At 39.4% G+C, this 13,968-nt stretch overlaps 1 protein-coding gene across 1 annotated transcript in view; it reads left to right on the top strand.

Moving 5' to 3' along the window:
* LOC149315958 (inhibitor of nuclear factor kappa-B kinase subunit epsilon-like) overlaps window positions 1–13,968 on the top strand; it is a 51,130-nt gene that overhangs the window by 12,524 nt on the left and 24,638 nt on the right. The window contains exons 8-12 of the mRNA XM_089514491.1: window positions 1,982–2,161; window positions 3,260–3,456; window positions 7,621–7,685; window positions 10,331–10,422; window positions 13,779–13,880. Of these exons, the coding sequence (XP_089370617.1) occupies window positions 1,982–2,161; window positions 3,260–3,456; window positions 7,621–7,685; window positions 10,331–10,422; window positions 13,779–13,880 (636 nt within the window). The remainder of the gene's footprint in view (window positions 1–1,981; window positions 2,162–3,259; window positions 3,457–7,620; window positions 7,686–10,330; window positions 10,423–13,778; window positions 13,881–13,968) is intronic.

Genomic DNA, 13,968 nt, shown 5'->3' with positions numbered 1-13,968 from the left:
TTTTCTCTATGTAAGTGTATATATGGATATATCTAGAGGACAGATTTCAGGGTCAGGATCCCTTTGATCACTGGCAGAACACAAAGCCCTAGTGGCATGGTTGTATGCTGGATTGCTTGTTTTTGGCGTTGTTTAAGTGGTAATTGTCATCAAGGAAGCACAACATCCACTTGTGTAATGAGTTTGTAGATCCATTTCATGAGCAATTTGACACAAAGGGATCCTGGCCTAAAAAGATAAGAGGGATCTAGTTGGGTAAGACTAAAGGGTTAATCTGGAAAATATTATCCTGTTTCCAGAAGTGGAAAGTGAGATGTGTCTGGAAAGCCTAGAGAAGGACATGAAGCCTCTGAGGCTGGCAAATTGTATAAGCTAACTACACACTGTGAAGTATGCAAAGGAATATTATAGTGCCTTTGAGATAGAGAAAAAGATGGTAGCAGCCTGAGCTTTCATAGACAGTCTACAAGAACTCATACTACAACCTTCTTTCTCTCAGTGCTACGATATCTGTTCACTTAGTATCCGTTCAAATCATTCAGATAGTACTCATGTTCTTAACAATGCAGTGAGATGCAGCTACTCTGAAAAGCATTCTCTATGAGGAGAGTTTAGGGAGCTTGGTATGTTTAGCCTGGGGAAGAAAAAGGTAAGAGGTGGAAGATGTCAGATTGAGGATGGAGCAAGCTTGTTGGTGTGTGTGAGCAAGACTGTGTTGTGGAAACATTCCAGCAAGCATATTAATGAAACATAAGTGTCACTGTTTCTGTAGCGTTTTCCCATTAATAATAGGGTCAATATAGTTTTTGTGGGTTTTTCAGGCTATGAGACTGTGTTCTAAAAGAGTTTATTCCTCACGTTTCACCAGCAGCTGTGTGTGGCATCTTCAGAGAATCTTGGCATGGAACAGAGTAGGGTATATATACTGTTGGTTGAGAGGAGGTGATTTGCATGTTTATCTATGTATTGTTCTCTTGTTGAATGACAAGGCCTACAGGGTGTCCATTTACTTATTGATCCATTGTCTGCTGGGAATCCCTCTCACCCTGGGTGGTTTTCATTTGCATGTGCTGAGTCTTGATTTTGCTGTTTTTCAGGACTGGTAGCCAAACTTCATTCACTTTAAGAGTTTCTTCTTTCCTGTTGAAATTGTCCAGGTGTTTATGGATTTCAATGGCTTCCCTGTGCATTCTGACCTGATAGTTGTCAGCATGGTCCAGAATTTCAGTGTTTTCAAACAGCATTTTATGCCCAGCATGGTTTATAACATGTTCTGCTACTGCTGATTTTTCTGGCTGACCCAGTCTGCAGTATGTCTCGTGTTCTTTGATTTGTGTTTGAACCCTGTGTTTGGTGGTCCCTATGTAGACTTCTCTGCAGCTATACTGTATGCGGTAAACTCCTGCGAATGTGAGAGAGTCTCTTCTGTCCTTTGCTGAGCACAGCATTTGCTGGAATTTCTTGGTTGATTTGTAGATCGTCTGGAGGTTGTGTTTCCTCACCAGTTTCCCTATTCTGTCTGTGACTCCTTTGATCACTCTATGATCACTCTTTTTGGACTGATAAGTGATGCCAGAACATCACTTTTTTTGAACTGATTAGTGATGCCTGATTAGTGATGCATTTCATGCCGGGACCTTGACAAAAAAAGAGGGGCGGGATTGTCTTCAGATCAGTCACTGTGGCCATTACATTAACATCTTGGCCAGAAAAAAAAAATCCTCCCAAGTTGTATTCCAAATGAATTTAATAATATGTCTCACATACCCATGCACATAGGGCAGCATGATCAGCTAACAGGGAATTCTTAAGATAAAATCCTGTTGTGGAAAATGTAAGAGTCAGCATGCCACTTGCTGCAATATACACTGCAAATAAGCAAAGAGACTTTGCAAATGAGCATTTAGATTTTGCTATTCAGACACAGCCTTTCACTTAGTGGGATTTCATAGAAATAACATCTATGTTGTTTTCCCTACAGAGGACTGAAGACACCACTTGTTCCCATCCTTGCAAACATCCTAGAAGCTGATCAAGAGGAATGCTGGAGCTTTGATCAGTTTTTTGCTGAAACCAATGACATCCTACATAGAACAATCATCCATGTATTTTCATTGTCACAAGCCATCATGTTCCATGTCTACATCCATCCCTATAACACGTAAGGGTCGTTGCTTGGATTAGAGAGGGTGATAGTTGCATCCAGTTCTTAGGTTTTATTACATGTTACCAAGCTAGTTGTAAAATAATTTTAAAAAACATACAACTGCTTATATATTTCCTACCTTGTAGTTTGTTTGGCCCTTAGAGTGTGAAACAGCACTGTCACTTTCTGATACTTTTTTTTAAAAGGAGAGGTCTACAATTAAATAAAATGAACAATAAGAATCTATGATTAACAGTGTAAATGGAAAACCATAATTATATGAGCACCTGAAGTCAGTTAAAAACAGGAGTTACCAACTTCCTCTTGACTATTTGCTGAAGCATTTATTTATTTAATAAATATCCTGGCTTTCTCCCAGGACAGGATCCAAGGCAACTCACATTAAATTAAGAAAAAAGTAAACTAAAAATCTATTTGATGCAAATGTTGAAAAAGCATTAAAGAAACAGTTTCATTTACAAATACTAAATTAGAATAGTTGAAAAAACATTAAATCATAGTAAAAAGATTAAAAATACCTCATGAAAAAATCCTCAGTAACTTAAAAACCAGAGAACTGACTAAATAAAAACATCTTTGCCTGCTAGTTGAAAGAGAATAGACGAGAAGCCAGCTGAGCCTTCTGTGAGAGGGAATTCAACAAATTGGGAGCAGCCACTGAGAAGGCCTTCTTCCTCATTCTCACCAAATGTAAATTAGATGGTAGTGGGACAGAAAGAAAGCCTTTCTCTGCAGACCTTAAAGGTTGGACAGACTTATAGAAGGAGATATGGTCTTTCTGATAGATAGGACCTAAGCTATAAAGGATTTTAAATGTCACCTTCATCACTTTGAATTTGCCCAAAAAGGGGCCAGTAACTGGTGAAATTGTTGCAATATGAGACTTAACAGTATGTGTTCCCAGCAATCAGCTCCAGTCAGAAGTCTGGCCACAGCAACATTTTAATTAGTTTCTAGAAGGTGCGGCCTGAGAGATTTCCCTAAGAGGACATTTCAAGAGAGAGTGCAGGTCTGAGCTTGGATGCAGAAGGGATACAGATTCCTTGTATGTGCAAAGAGTGATTCACATTCCTTCTGTTATGTCTTATACAGAGCCACCAAATTTTTAGAAGAAGTCTTTAAGCAAACAAATACAGCTCCCTGTTACCAAGAATATTTCTTTGAGGGTCACGCATATGAACTGAAGCCCGACCTGCAAGTTTGCCATTTCCCAAAAACCACGGAAAACTGTCCTCTCATCATGATGAGCATAGAACCTGAGGAGCCAGTCGGTTTCAGTTACAGAGATCGTGAGTACACTAACTGTCATATTCATCTTCTGCGTGCTTGCAGTTGGTTATAATTAATGCATGCTAACTATGGGCTTTTGCTGCATCAGGAAACATTTATGTTATGGACTTATTCTTACAACACAGGATCTAATATTATCCCAGAGCAATCACCCATGTGGAAGATTTTATAAAATGTCCAAATGCATTTTTAATTTTTTTTTATTACGGATAACAATAAATGAAAACAATATATGAAACAATCTGTTCCTAATTCCCATTATCGACCATGTGATTTATAGAGTTCATTCAGTATGGCATAGTGTGTCTGTGTGTGTGTGTGTGTGTGTGTGTGTATTTACAGTACTTCAAAGTTTATCGTCATTATGCTGAGTAATTTTATTATGTAACATCTTCAACTTACTATTAAAATGTTCATATCCATTTCTCAAAACTTTCCTTTTCTTCTCAAATGATCCCAAATAAATATATTACTCAGAATGTTCAAATATTCAGCAGAGAAACAATTAAAAGAAGGGGAAAAGTAAATAATATAAGATGAAGACAAAATTATCTATTCCAAATATTCTCACAGTAATTAACCAATAATTTCCAGTCATCATTAATCTCATTATCATGCTCTCCCTCTATTTTGCTCTTCATTTTATCCATTTTCGATGTCTCAATCATTTTATTTATCCAGTCATCTATACTAGGCATATCTGCATGTTTCTATTTGCTAGCCATTAAGATTCTAGCATTTGTAACAATATGTAGCATCATTTTCCATAATCTTTTTTGGTTTATTATTTGTATATCCTGGATCATATTCAGAAGATACACCTCTGGTGTGCAATCAAAAGAAACTTTCATAATTTCACATAGTGTGACATGTAGCTTTTCCCAAAATGTTGCTACAAGCAGATATGTCTACCACATGTGAAGCCATGAGCCATAACATTGGTTATATTTCCAGCATATTGGGTTGTTAGAGCTAATGATCTTTGCAAGCCTGGCAAGGGTCAGGTACCATCTGGTCTCCAACTTAAAGAAGTTTTATCTCATTGTTTGGTTTTTAATGAACTTACATGTTATTTTTCTTGCTTTCCCCAATTTTTCTAAGGGGATTTCTTTGCCCAAGTTTCTTGACTAGGCCAACATATGAGCTTTCACTATCTCCTCCTCTAATTTTCTTCCTCGTAAGACTTTATACAGCATCGCTATTTGTTTAGGTTTGACAGTTAATAAGAAGTTGTCCATTTTGTTTTTAACGAAATACAGCCTGTACTGTACTCTTTCTGGTCTGCCTTAAATATCTCCTGTAATTGATAATAATGAAACCAATTGATGAAACTGTCAATACACTGAATAGACTGTATGTCTTTTAATTCAATACCTCCCTTATCTTGTCCCTACATTGTAATGTCTTTGTATCTAAGATATTTACTACTTGGGTTAAATGTGCTTAGTAAAGCTTCACGTGGGGACATCCACCCAGGTATCCCTCTATAAAAGGTTTATTTTATTTAAACCCAAACTTTCAGGAGGGATCTAAAAATATGGAGTGCACCATCTAAACATTTTTCTGGTACCAGGTGTTACCTGGTGCTAGGGGCAGGACTTCTGCCCTCCAGGGGTAGGACTCCTGCTATCTGAGGGCAAAACATCTAGGGTGGGACTTCTCCCCCTGCACCTTTCCTGACCTCCAGCTATCTCCGGAGAGGCAGACAGAGGCCAGGAAAGGTCTGGGAAGAGGAGGAACTGGCACATGCCTGTTCCTCCTTCTCCCCCTGCACCTTTCTCCCCGTGCCTTTCCTGGCTTCCAGCTGCCTCTGGTGAGGCAGCTGGAGGCCAGGAAAGGTCTGGGAGGGGTAGGAACAGGCATTCATACCTGTTCCACCTTCTCTCCACTGGGTTCCAGGCGAAATGGCGTTGCATGCCATCTCTGACACACATGCCATAGGTTCACCATCATGGGTATATAGTTTAGTTTGGTTTCACTAAAGCTTATGCTACAACCTCTTTGCACAGGTAATCTTAAAGGTGCTACAAGCATAGTAAGAGTCCAAAGTCCCACCAAAGAGAGCTAGGTACAAACTTGGGAGGAGAGGCTGCAGAGGATGGCAGTCAGGTAAGCAGGCAGATCTCGGATGGAGCCAATTACTGTAGGCAGAGATAGAGTATATCTTTGGCAGTGGGGTCCTGTTTCCCTTCAACATGGTCTTATCTTGGACCTGATTGGTAGTCCCCTCAATCCTAAAGGGTCTCTTGAAATGTTGCCACTTTTGCTGCACTACTGAAACTGAGTGGTGTCACAGTAGCCAAAAACAAATGTTTGCTTTTAATGAGGCACTTTTGCAGAATAAGGTGCATGGGTAATTCAGGCCATGTTTGGGAGCCATTCTGCACTCAAAAAAGTGGAGATGCACGCACTCCATGTTTTACCTGTCCAGATACAGTTATACAAGTTTAAATTTACTGAGTTATTGCAAATCTAAGGGGCAGAGCATACTTGCTGCTGCTCCTCATGCTGCTGTCAATTAGGCCCCCAGAAAAGAAATATCTTGCTGATTGTCTGCAAATTATCCAGCAATCTAGAGAGACAGTGTGATGTAATAGTACGAGTATTGGACTAGGACTCTGGAGAACCAACATTTAAATCCCACCCCCTGGTCATGGAAACCCATAGGGTGACCTTGGGCAAGTCACACATTCTCAGCCTTAGGGTAAGACAAAGGCAAACCCCTGCTGAACAAATCTGGCTAAGAACCCCATGATAGGATTGCCTTGGCGTTGGTTTATATCTGAAATAACATGGAGGCACATCCAGTAATCTACTGATAGCTCCAGATCTATCTTCTGTTTTAAAATGTCAATTTAAGGTCCAAGTGGGAAATTTGGAATAAAAAACCCACATGCTTCTGAATCTTGTTTTGTTGTATTATTGTTGGAAGCTCAGTAGGAATGTATTGGTGTAAGTACCTGTGGAATTTTATAAGAGCAAAAGAAAGATTTTGCCTTGTAGCTTGTGCCATGAACATGAGATAGATACAACAATGAAACCAGGACAAGATCCAAATTCCATGCTGTAATTCCTTATTGGGCCAGCCTAGAGACATAACATGTATACATTTATTTATTTCAAAGCTTCACAGACTTCTTAACCTGCCAGAGATGGTAAAAAACAACAACACATACAGTGAAAGCAAGTGTTTTGTACTAGTGTTGCTTTATTTCCCCTATATAGTCAGCCCTCCACATTTGCGGGAGTTAGTGTTGCAGGACCTCCATAGAAGTGGAAAAACCAAGAATATCTTTAGGCCCCTCATACATTAACTCAGTCTATATTCCTACCTCTATAGGCTAAGGAACCTAAGTAAAGCTCCACTTCCATTGTACCATCACAGAGCATGCTGGGACTTGTAGTTCCAGATGCGGCCAGAGAGGAGGTAAGCAGCCAAGTGAGGTGACCTGCACTGAGCAAAGCTACAGGGTGGAAGGAGAAGCAGAGATGCTCTTGTTGTTTTATGCATTCATGATTTACTAAACATTTTTAGTTTTCTTTACATTTTCTAATCTATGCGTGTCATCTGCAATTTTCTTCAATAGACCATAAAACTTTTTTTTTAAATGACCATTTAATTATTGATGACAAACTTGCAAATAATCAAATCTGTAAAAATTAAACCATGAAAGTTGAGATTGAACTGTATGAATTTTGGGAGAATTTCTCACCATCTCTAGCTGATGAAGAAGCCTGTGAAGTTTTGAAAGCTAGTATAATGTATTTTATGCCCTTTGCTTAGCACAATAAAGGTACTACACAGGATGGATTTTGGATCTTGTTGGGAAGTTTTGCTTGATTATTTTCTTTTATGGCCAGTATGGCTGCCCCTACAATCTTTCCATCTTTACATAGATAGCAAGATTTTTGAATTGCATATTAGAAGCACTAGATGTCACTATAGCTCCACAATTGCAGCATTTCACTCCCTTAATAGAGCAAATTTTGCCTGTTACTCACTATGGCAATCTTCCCCAGTCTGGTATTCCATCATCATCCCTAGCTAGCAGAGACAAATTGTGGAAGGCTAAACTGTTCATAGCTGTGTTCTGTGGTGTGATTTGGAATGATGAAAGATTAAAACCCAACATTTGTGCATGTGTGTGTTTGTTTGTTTCCAGCATCTTTGGAGTTTCCCAGATTCCTCCCAAAAGTTGATGTCATTGCAGATTGCAGCACAGCAAAGGTACGTCTTAGGTTCAGTTGAAGGAAGAATTCCTTTCTGTGTGTTAATAATTGAAGCCTGGTGTCCAGGTCCAGAGGCTCAAAATCTAAGAATGGCAAATACCAGGGACGTAGCCAAGGGGGGGTGTGTTTCTTGGGGTCCGCTCCCCCCCTCCATTAGAAAAATGAATGGTGCGTGCTGCTGTGCTGCCGCACCCAAGCCCCATTATAATGGTGGCACTTAGTCTGGACCCCCCCCCATCCTAAAATCCTGGCTACGTCCCTGCAAATACCTTGGCCCCTCCTCCCAAACTGTGCTTATAGAAGACACCTAGGGTTTATAGTCATGCTACTCTACTTAGGTTCCTAGAAGAGAAAAATGAAGCATGCCAACCTAAGCACTGCAGGAGTCAAATGATAAGAGAAGAAGGCTGATTGGAAGTGGTATGGGGCCACAGATTTTTCAAGTCCAGTCTGCTTTGTCGTTAGGGCTGAATACAGGTTTAGAACATACGCACTGTGCTGCATCAAGCCGTGTGTGTGTGTGTTTGTAGTTAAGTATCTCCATTGTTCCCAACAATGACAGGCAGATGACTACTAGAGTATGAATGCTGCAACCTCTGCCTGGTTTTCACAGGTATCTCGCCTCTCACGTTGGAGGCTCCATTTATGTACCATGACAATACACAATGATAAATAAATATTTCGATTTGGGAAACTCTTTTGAAAGCCATCTAAGCTAGGTTTCTTATGCTCATTCCAATTTTAATGCTTGCTCCAAAGGGAGACCACCACAAGCTCTTCTCCTCACAGCTGAGCTGCAGTAGAAGAGTGCTTCCCTTGAAAATGTCACACACCCCATACCTAGACCACATGGCACCAGTTGTAACTACTTCTGTTATGAAAGTAGAACAAAATGCTTTGGAGCAGCTGTTGTATTGAAAATTTTTGTCTAAGTAATGTCTTTCTTAGTCACAAGAGGGAATGCTTTAATGAACAGGTGGAGGTGACTGGAAACTGTTACAAAATACAGGAATAGCTCTTATGGAATGTATGCTCTGCATAACAGGCAGTAAATAGATAAATTGTCCATTGATGTGATAAATTTGCATTAGGGCAAATTAAATATGAACTTGTCTTCTGGTGATTTTCATGACTGTGTAAGCTAGAAATCAGAGTTACTTAAGGGAGCTTCTTCAAAAAATTGTGAACATACTGGGCAATATTGGCCACCTGTGTTATAATTTGTTGAAGAATTAAGGTATTTTCTGAGAGATAACCATGTTGGTCTGTTTCATCATGAAAAGGAGTTTGATGGGATAAACAGAGATTCAAATTGTGATCTTGGTATTAGATATTTCTCTGTGTTTTAATCATAATTCAACATTCAGCTACAGAATTCTCCTCAGAGAATTTGCTCAACATAAGATAACTGCCTGTTGGATAACCATCATTTATTGCTTTCACATCTCAGGCGACCTAACAAGAGTGAAGACTTCTACTGTCATGACTTTGACACTTGACAGACCTGTATCATCTTACACAGCTCTTTGAAGGTTTATTACCAGGTTCACAAGTTGCATCTTACTATATTCTCTCACATTCTGATCCCATCCCCACAACTGTGTAATCATTCTTAAATACCTGTACTCCATCAGTATGTCTGAAGAAGTGGATTGAAAACTAGAAGAGCTTATGTTAAAAATGTGTTTTTAGATTCTTTACAACTTTTTCCTTCTCTTTTGCCATAGGTTCACCATCACGGGTATATAGTTTAGTTTAGTTTTACTAAAGCTTATGCTACAACCTCTTTTGCACAGGTAGTATTAAAGGTACTACAAGATCCATTAGCATCCTAAAAGTCCAAAGTCCCATCAAAGAGAACATTTAAATCTCACCCCCTGGCCATGGAAACCCACTGGGTGACCTTGGGCAAGTCACACATCTCAGCCTCAGGATAAGACAAATCTGCTGAACAAATCTGGCTTTCACATCTCAGGCAAACTAACAAGTGAAAACTTCTACTGTCATGACTTTCACACTTGACAGACCTGCATCATCTCACACAGCTCTTTGAAGGTTTATTACCAGGCTCACAATTTGCATCTTACTGTATCCTCTCCCATTCTGAGAGATTTTCCCTTTTTGTGCTAAAATAATTAATGGGCCCTAAAAACTGAAGAGCATGATTCAGAGTTCCACCTCCCCATACAGAAGGGTTCATAGGTCATGAAGGAAGGGAGTCTGGGACCATAGGGTCAAAAATGAAGGGTAAAATGTATTCCTGGTGCAGGAAATCCTCTCCTTCTCCCTTGCCTCTTCCACCCACTGCCATTCATACCATACCTCATGCTAACACAGCAGTTCTGTGCTGATCTATATGCCTGAACTCAGGCAGGGAGGCAGAATTTCCTGTACTAACTGGCTAATTTCTTTCCACGCCAGTACTCTTGTCCTTGTGCAGCCTCACATTTCACTCTTGGTTTTTTACCCCAGCTGTCTCCTTCAGTTGCTGCTTGTTGTCTAACCTTGGTCATTCGTTCACACACACACATCAATGTCCTTTCAGCCTATGGTGACATCTGTACAGCCTTGCTGCTTTTTAACTAAATCACAACAACTAATCACATATAGGACAATCACATAAACTATTGGTTTATCATCCAGGGTGTTCTGAGTGCAACTCACCAAACACTGAGGATATCACAGTCATTTCTGAAAAGTCAAGAGCTCATTCTTAGAGGCTTATATGCATTGAGGTATGTAAAATGATTCTTGTGGTGCTATGTAGATCAGAGAACAAGGGTTTTGTTTGTTTGTTTTTTGCCACTGGAAAAGTGCTGTGGGCTTGAAATAAAGTCAGTTTAATCCCTGTCTCACTCACCTTCCCAATTTATGTTTAGAATGACTTGGATGCTTAGGGGGTTGCTCTAGCAGAGAGTGCATTTTCTCCAATCATTGCTTGTTTATTTTCTCCTCTGTTTGTGGGTCTGCCCTTGAAAACTCTCCAGAAACAGCAGCTTACTTAAAATAAGGCAACAAGATTATGAAAAAAAAACCAAAAATTGAGAAAGGTTGATATGGATCCAAAACACACTCAGAAACAATCTAGTTTGAGACTGCTTTAACTGCTCTGGCTCAGTTCTAGGGAATCTTGAGAATTGTAGTTTATTGTGGCCCCAGAGCTCTCTGATAGAGCAGGCTCAATGTCTCACAAAAATATAGTTCCCAGAATTCCCTATCATTGAACCAGAGTAGCTAAAGCTGTCTCAAACTGGATTATTTCTACAGTGTGTTTTGTACCATGATCATATTATGGCAATACTTCAGGAGAGCTGGTTTCCAATCTGTTTCTGTGGACCTTATCACACAGGGGAAATTGGGGGTTTAAACAGCTATTATCCCATGAAAAATGATCTTGCATTTAAGATTTTCACATGATGTCACTATTAAACAGGCAATAAATAGCAACAAATCATTCACAGGGAAATCCCCAAAATGATTTGTTGGTGTTTATTGCCTGATTATTACCTGTTTAATAGTGATGTATCTGAAAATCTTAATTGCGATATCTCCTTTTGCACAGGATAATCACTGTTTAAACACCCAATTTTCCCTGTGTGATAAGATCCTGTGTTCAATTAACATTTAAAAACCGAAGCAGTTTGGGGGCAGGCTAACTTCCAACAAATAGACCCTCTAGGCCCTTAGAATAATCTTCAGATGGTCTTTCATGGGCACCTCCATGAAGTAAATTGAGGCAGATTGTTACTTTAATTAGTGTACTCTTCTGCTGAATACTTTTCCCAGGGAAGCTCATCTAGTATTTGTGGGGTGAGGTGTTTTTTAACCTCAAGAGAAGACTTGTTTATTTTGTGAAATGAATATATGGTGGGTGCTTTTTAGGTTTAGCAGTATCTTAGATTTTTTGCACTATTGTTAATATATCACTGGGCTTTATTCTGGTTTATTCTGTTAACTGTTTTTGTTTTGTTTTAGATTTGACATTTATGATTTATTATACTATTTCACTGTTTTTAACCCTTATTTCTTAAATTGCCTAGTGCACCTTTGTTATTGGGCAGAATATAAATAAATATACCAATGCCAAATTATGAACTCTAACTAGACATAAAAGAATGAATTATCTTTGTACTTTTAAACAAGATGCAACCATTTTGGACAGAGTTTGGAAGATCCAGAGTCATATGTGAAATGAATGTTGTCAGAATCATTCTGACAAGTTCAGTTTCACCCTTTCCTCCAAGTATGCTTTTTTCCAGAACAGCTGGTTTTCAGTGTAGCTAATGGAATGTATACACTTGCTTTATGTTATGTTGGAGCAGTTGTTATATTTGTAGAGAAATTCATATTGACTTGAAATCTCTAGTTATGATCTTCATGGCTGGGGAAAATATGGAAGGATGTTGTGGCTTGAATTGTCACATTTTCCAACTTGTCAAGCATTATTTTCAGAATACAGAATGTCAGAACCGAGCACAGAACAGATCATAATGTGGCTAATGTGGGAAGTAGTAGCTGAGGTAAAGGAAATATTTCTTGGTTAGAAAGCAGATTGCTAAATTTTCTGGAAAATCCAATTAACTGTTGATAAACCCTACTCTAAAAGGTTTTGCTTCTGCTCTTGTATGTGTGCAAGTAATATTGCAGAAAAAGTTTTTAATTAATAGCCTTACATTATGGATGTACAGTTTCAGGTGCCAGGGGCTGCACTCTCTGGGGGACCTTGGTGGCCACTCCCCACCCCAAATTAAAAAATAAAGATGTTCCCCAAATATTGCTTGGTCACATATAAGACCAAAGAGGCAATTTTGCCGCTCATATTCTCTCTCTGGGCCATTTTGACCAAGGAAACAAATTCTTTAAAAAGGGAAGTGAGTGGATTTTCGAGTAAATAAATAAAGCATCAAGCTATTTTTTATCTGTTTTATCTGTTTTTTTTAATTAAAATTAGGCTAGCTAACCTCTTTGTAGACCTCTCCTCTTTGGGAATGTAGTGGTTGGCCAACCTGAAAAGTGGCCCCCAGCCTTGTGTAAGTTGACCACTCCTGTTGTAGACCTTCATTTCCCCAAATATTTTGACTTGCCGGAGATCCTAGACAGTTTGGTCCTGAGAGCTGAAATGTAAAACATCTGGAGGAAGGTAAAGGCCCAAGAACAGCTGTTGCAGAGAACACCAAAAGTAAAACAATCAATAGATGCTAGTCATTCTATATTAACTGTAGTGTTAGAGGCACTGTGGAGTTTATCAAACAGGAGGAATTTCTCTTAAATTTGAATGAAAAGAAAGTGGGGTCAGAACGCATTCACTTAAAGTCGCTAGTTTCATGCAATTATGTGAATACGCATTGCATTCGAACTAGCTCCCAATTTCCCGAAAATAGCATGCCATTGCCCAAATTTGCGTGTGGCAATCTATCACGCAATAACGTGTAACACCATGATTGCGCTCGGACTGACTTCCCATTGCCTGAATTTATGTGTAGTGGGTTATCACGCAATAACGTTAAACCCCATGATTGCGTTCAGATTGCCATTGGATTATACTTCCAATTCCCCTTGTCTGATAAACTCCTGTGTCTCTGAAGACCAGTTGCTAGAATGGGCTGGTGCAACTGCATCCATGGTCTTCTTATGTGTTTCCCATAGGCATCCGGTTCTCTCTTGTAGAAGCAGTGTGCTGGACTGTTTCAAAATATCCTTCTGTAATTGCCATTTTCTGTGCAAAGGCAAAACATCCACTTGACTTCTCAATTTCCAAGAGAGGAAAGTCTACATTTGTAATGAGAATAGGCGAGAATATGAATGTACTTACTGTATAGAAGGAGATAGTGAATGCTGATGGCTTTTGTTTCTATGTGAATTAAATCCATGCTAGGTTTTAGTTTGAACTTTAAAGGAGCTAATTATGTTGTAGGCAGAGGGATAGGGTTCATCACTTTGAAAACTCAGTTGAAGTGTAAACTAAAGCCTGAAGTGAATTCACCTCCCCATTAACATGGAAGCCATGGGCCACCTCTGGCAGGAGTACAGGTCTATGTAAGTGATCTGATGCCCAAAATACAGCAGGGATTGTGGCATTGTTTCTTTACAGTGAAACCCTGAATGTAGAGTGTCTGCAGATTCTAGAGAAGAGGCATGCTGTGGTGCCAATGCTCAACTTAATGCAACAGCTAGAGATAAAGTTTCTGCTATTGTGAGTATCATTCTTCTGTGGTGCATGTGATGTTTCTGTCAGATCTCCTGACACATTACATCCTGGGAGTGGGTTCTGCTGTCCTGCA

Source organism: Sceloporus occidentalis, unplaced genomic scaffold (genome assembly GCF_023333645.1).
Source record: "Sceloporus occidentalis isolate IW3139 unplaced genomic scaffold, rSceOcc1.0.p SCAF_3, whole genome shotgun sequence".
NCBI lineage: Eukaryota > Metazoa > Chordata > Lepidosauria > Squamata > Phrynosomatidae > Sceloporus > Sceloporus occidentalis.
Note: the sequence above shows the minus strand (reverse complement) of the source record. Positions and strands in the feature narration are given on the sequence as shown.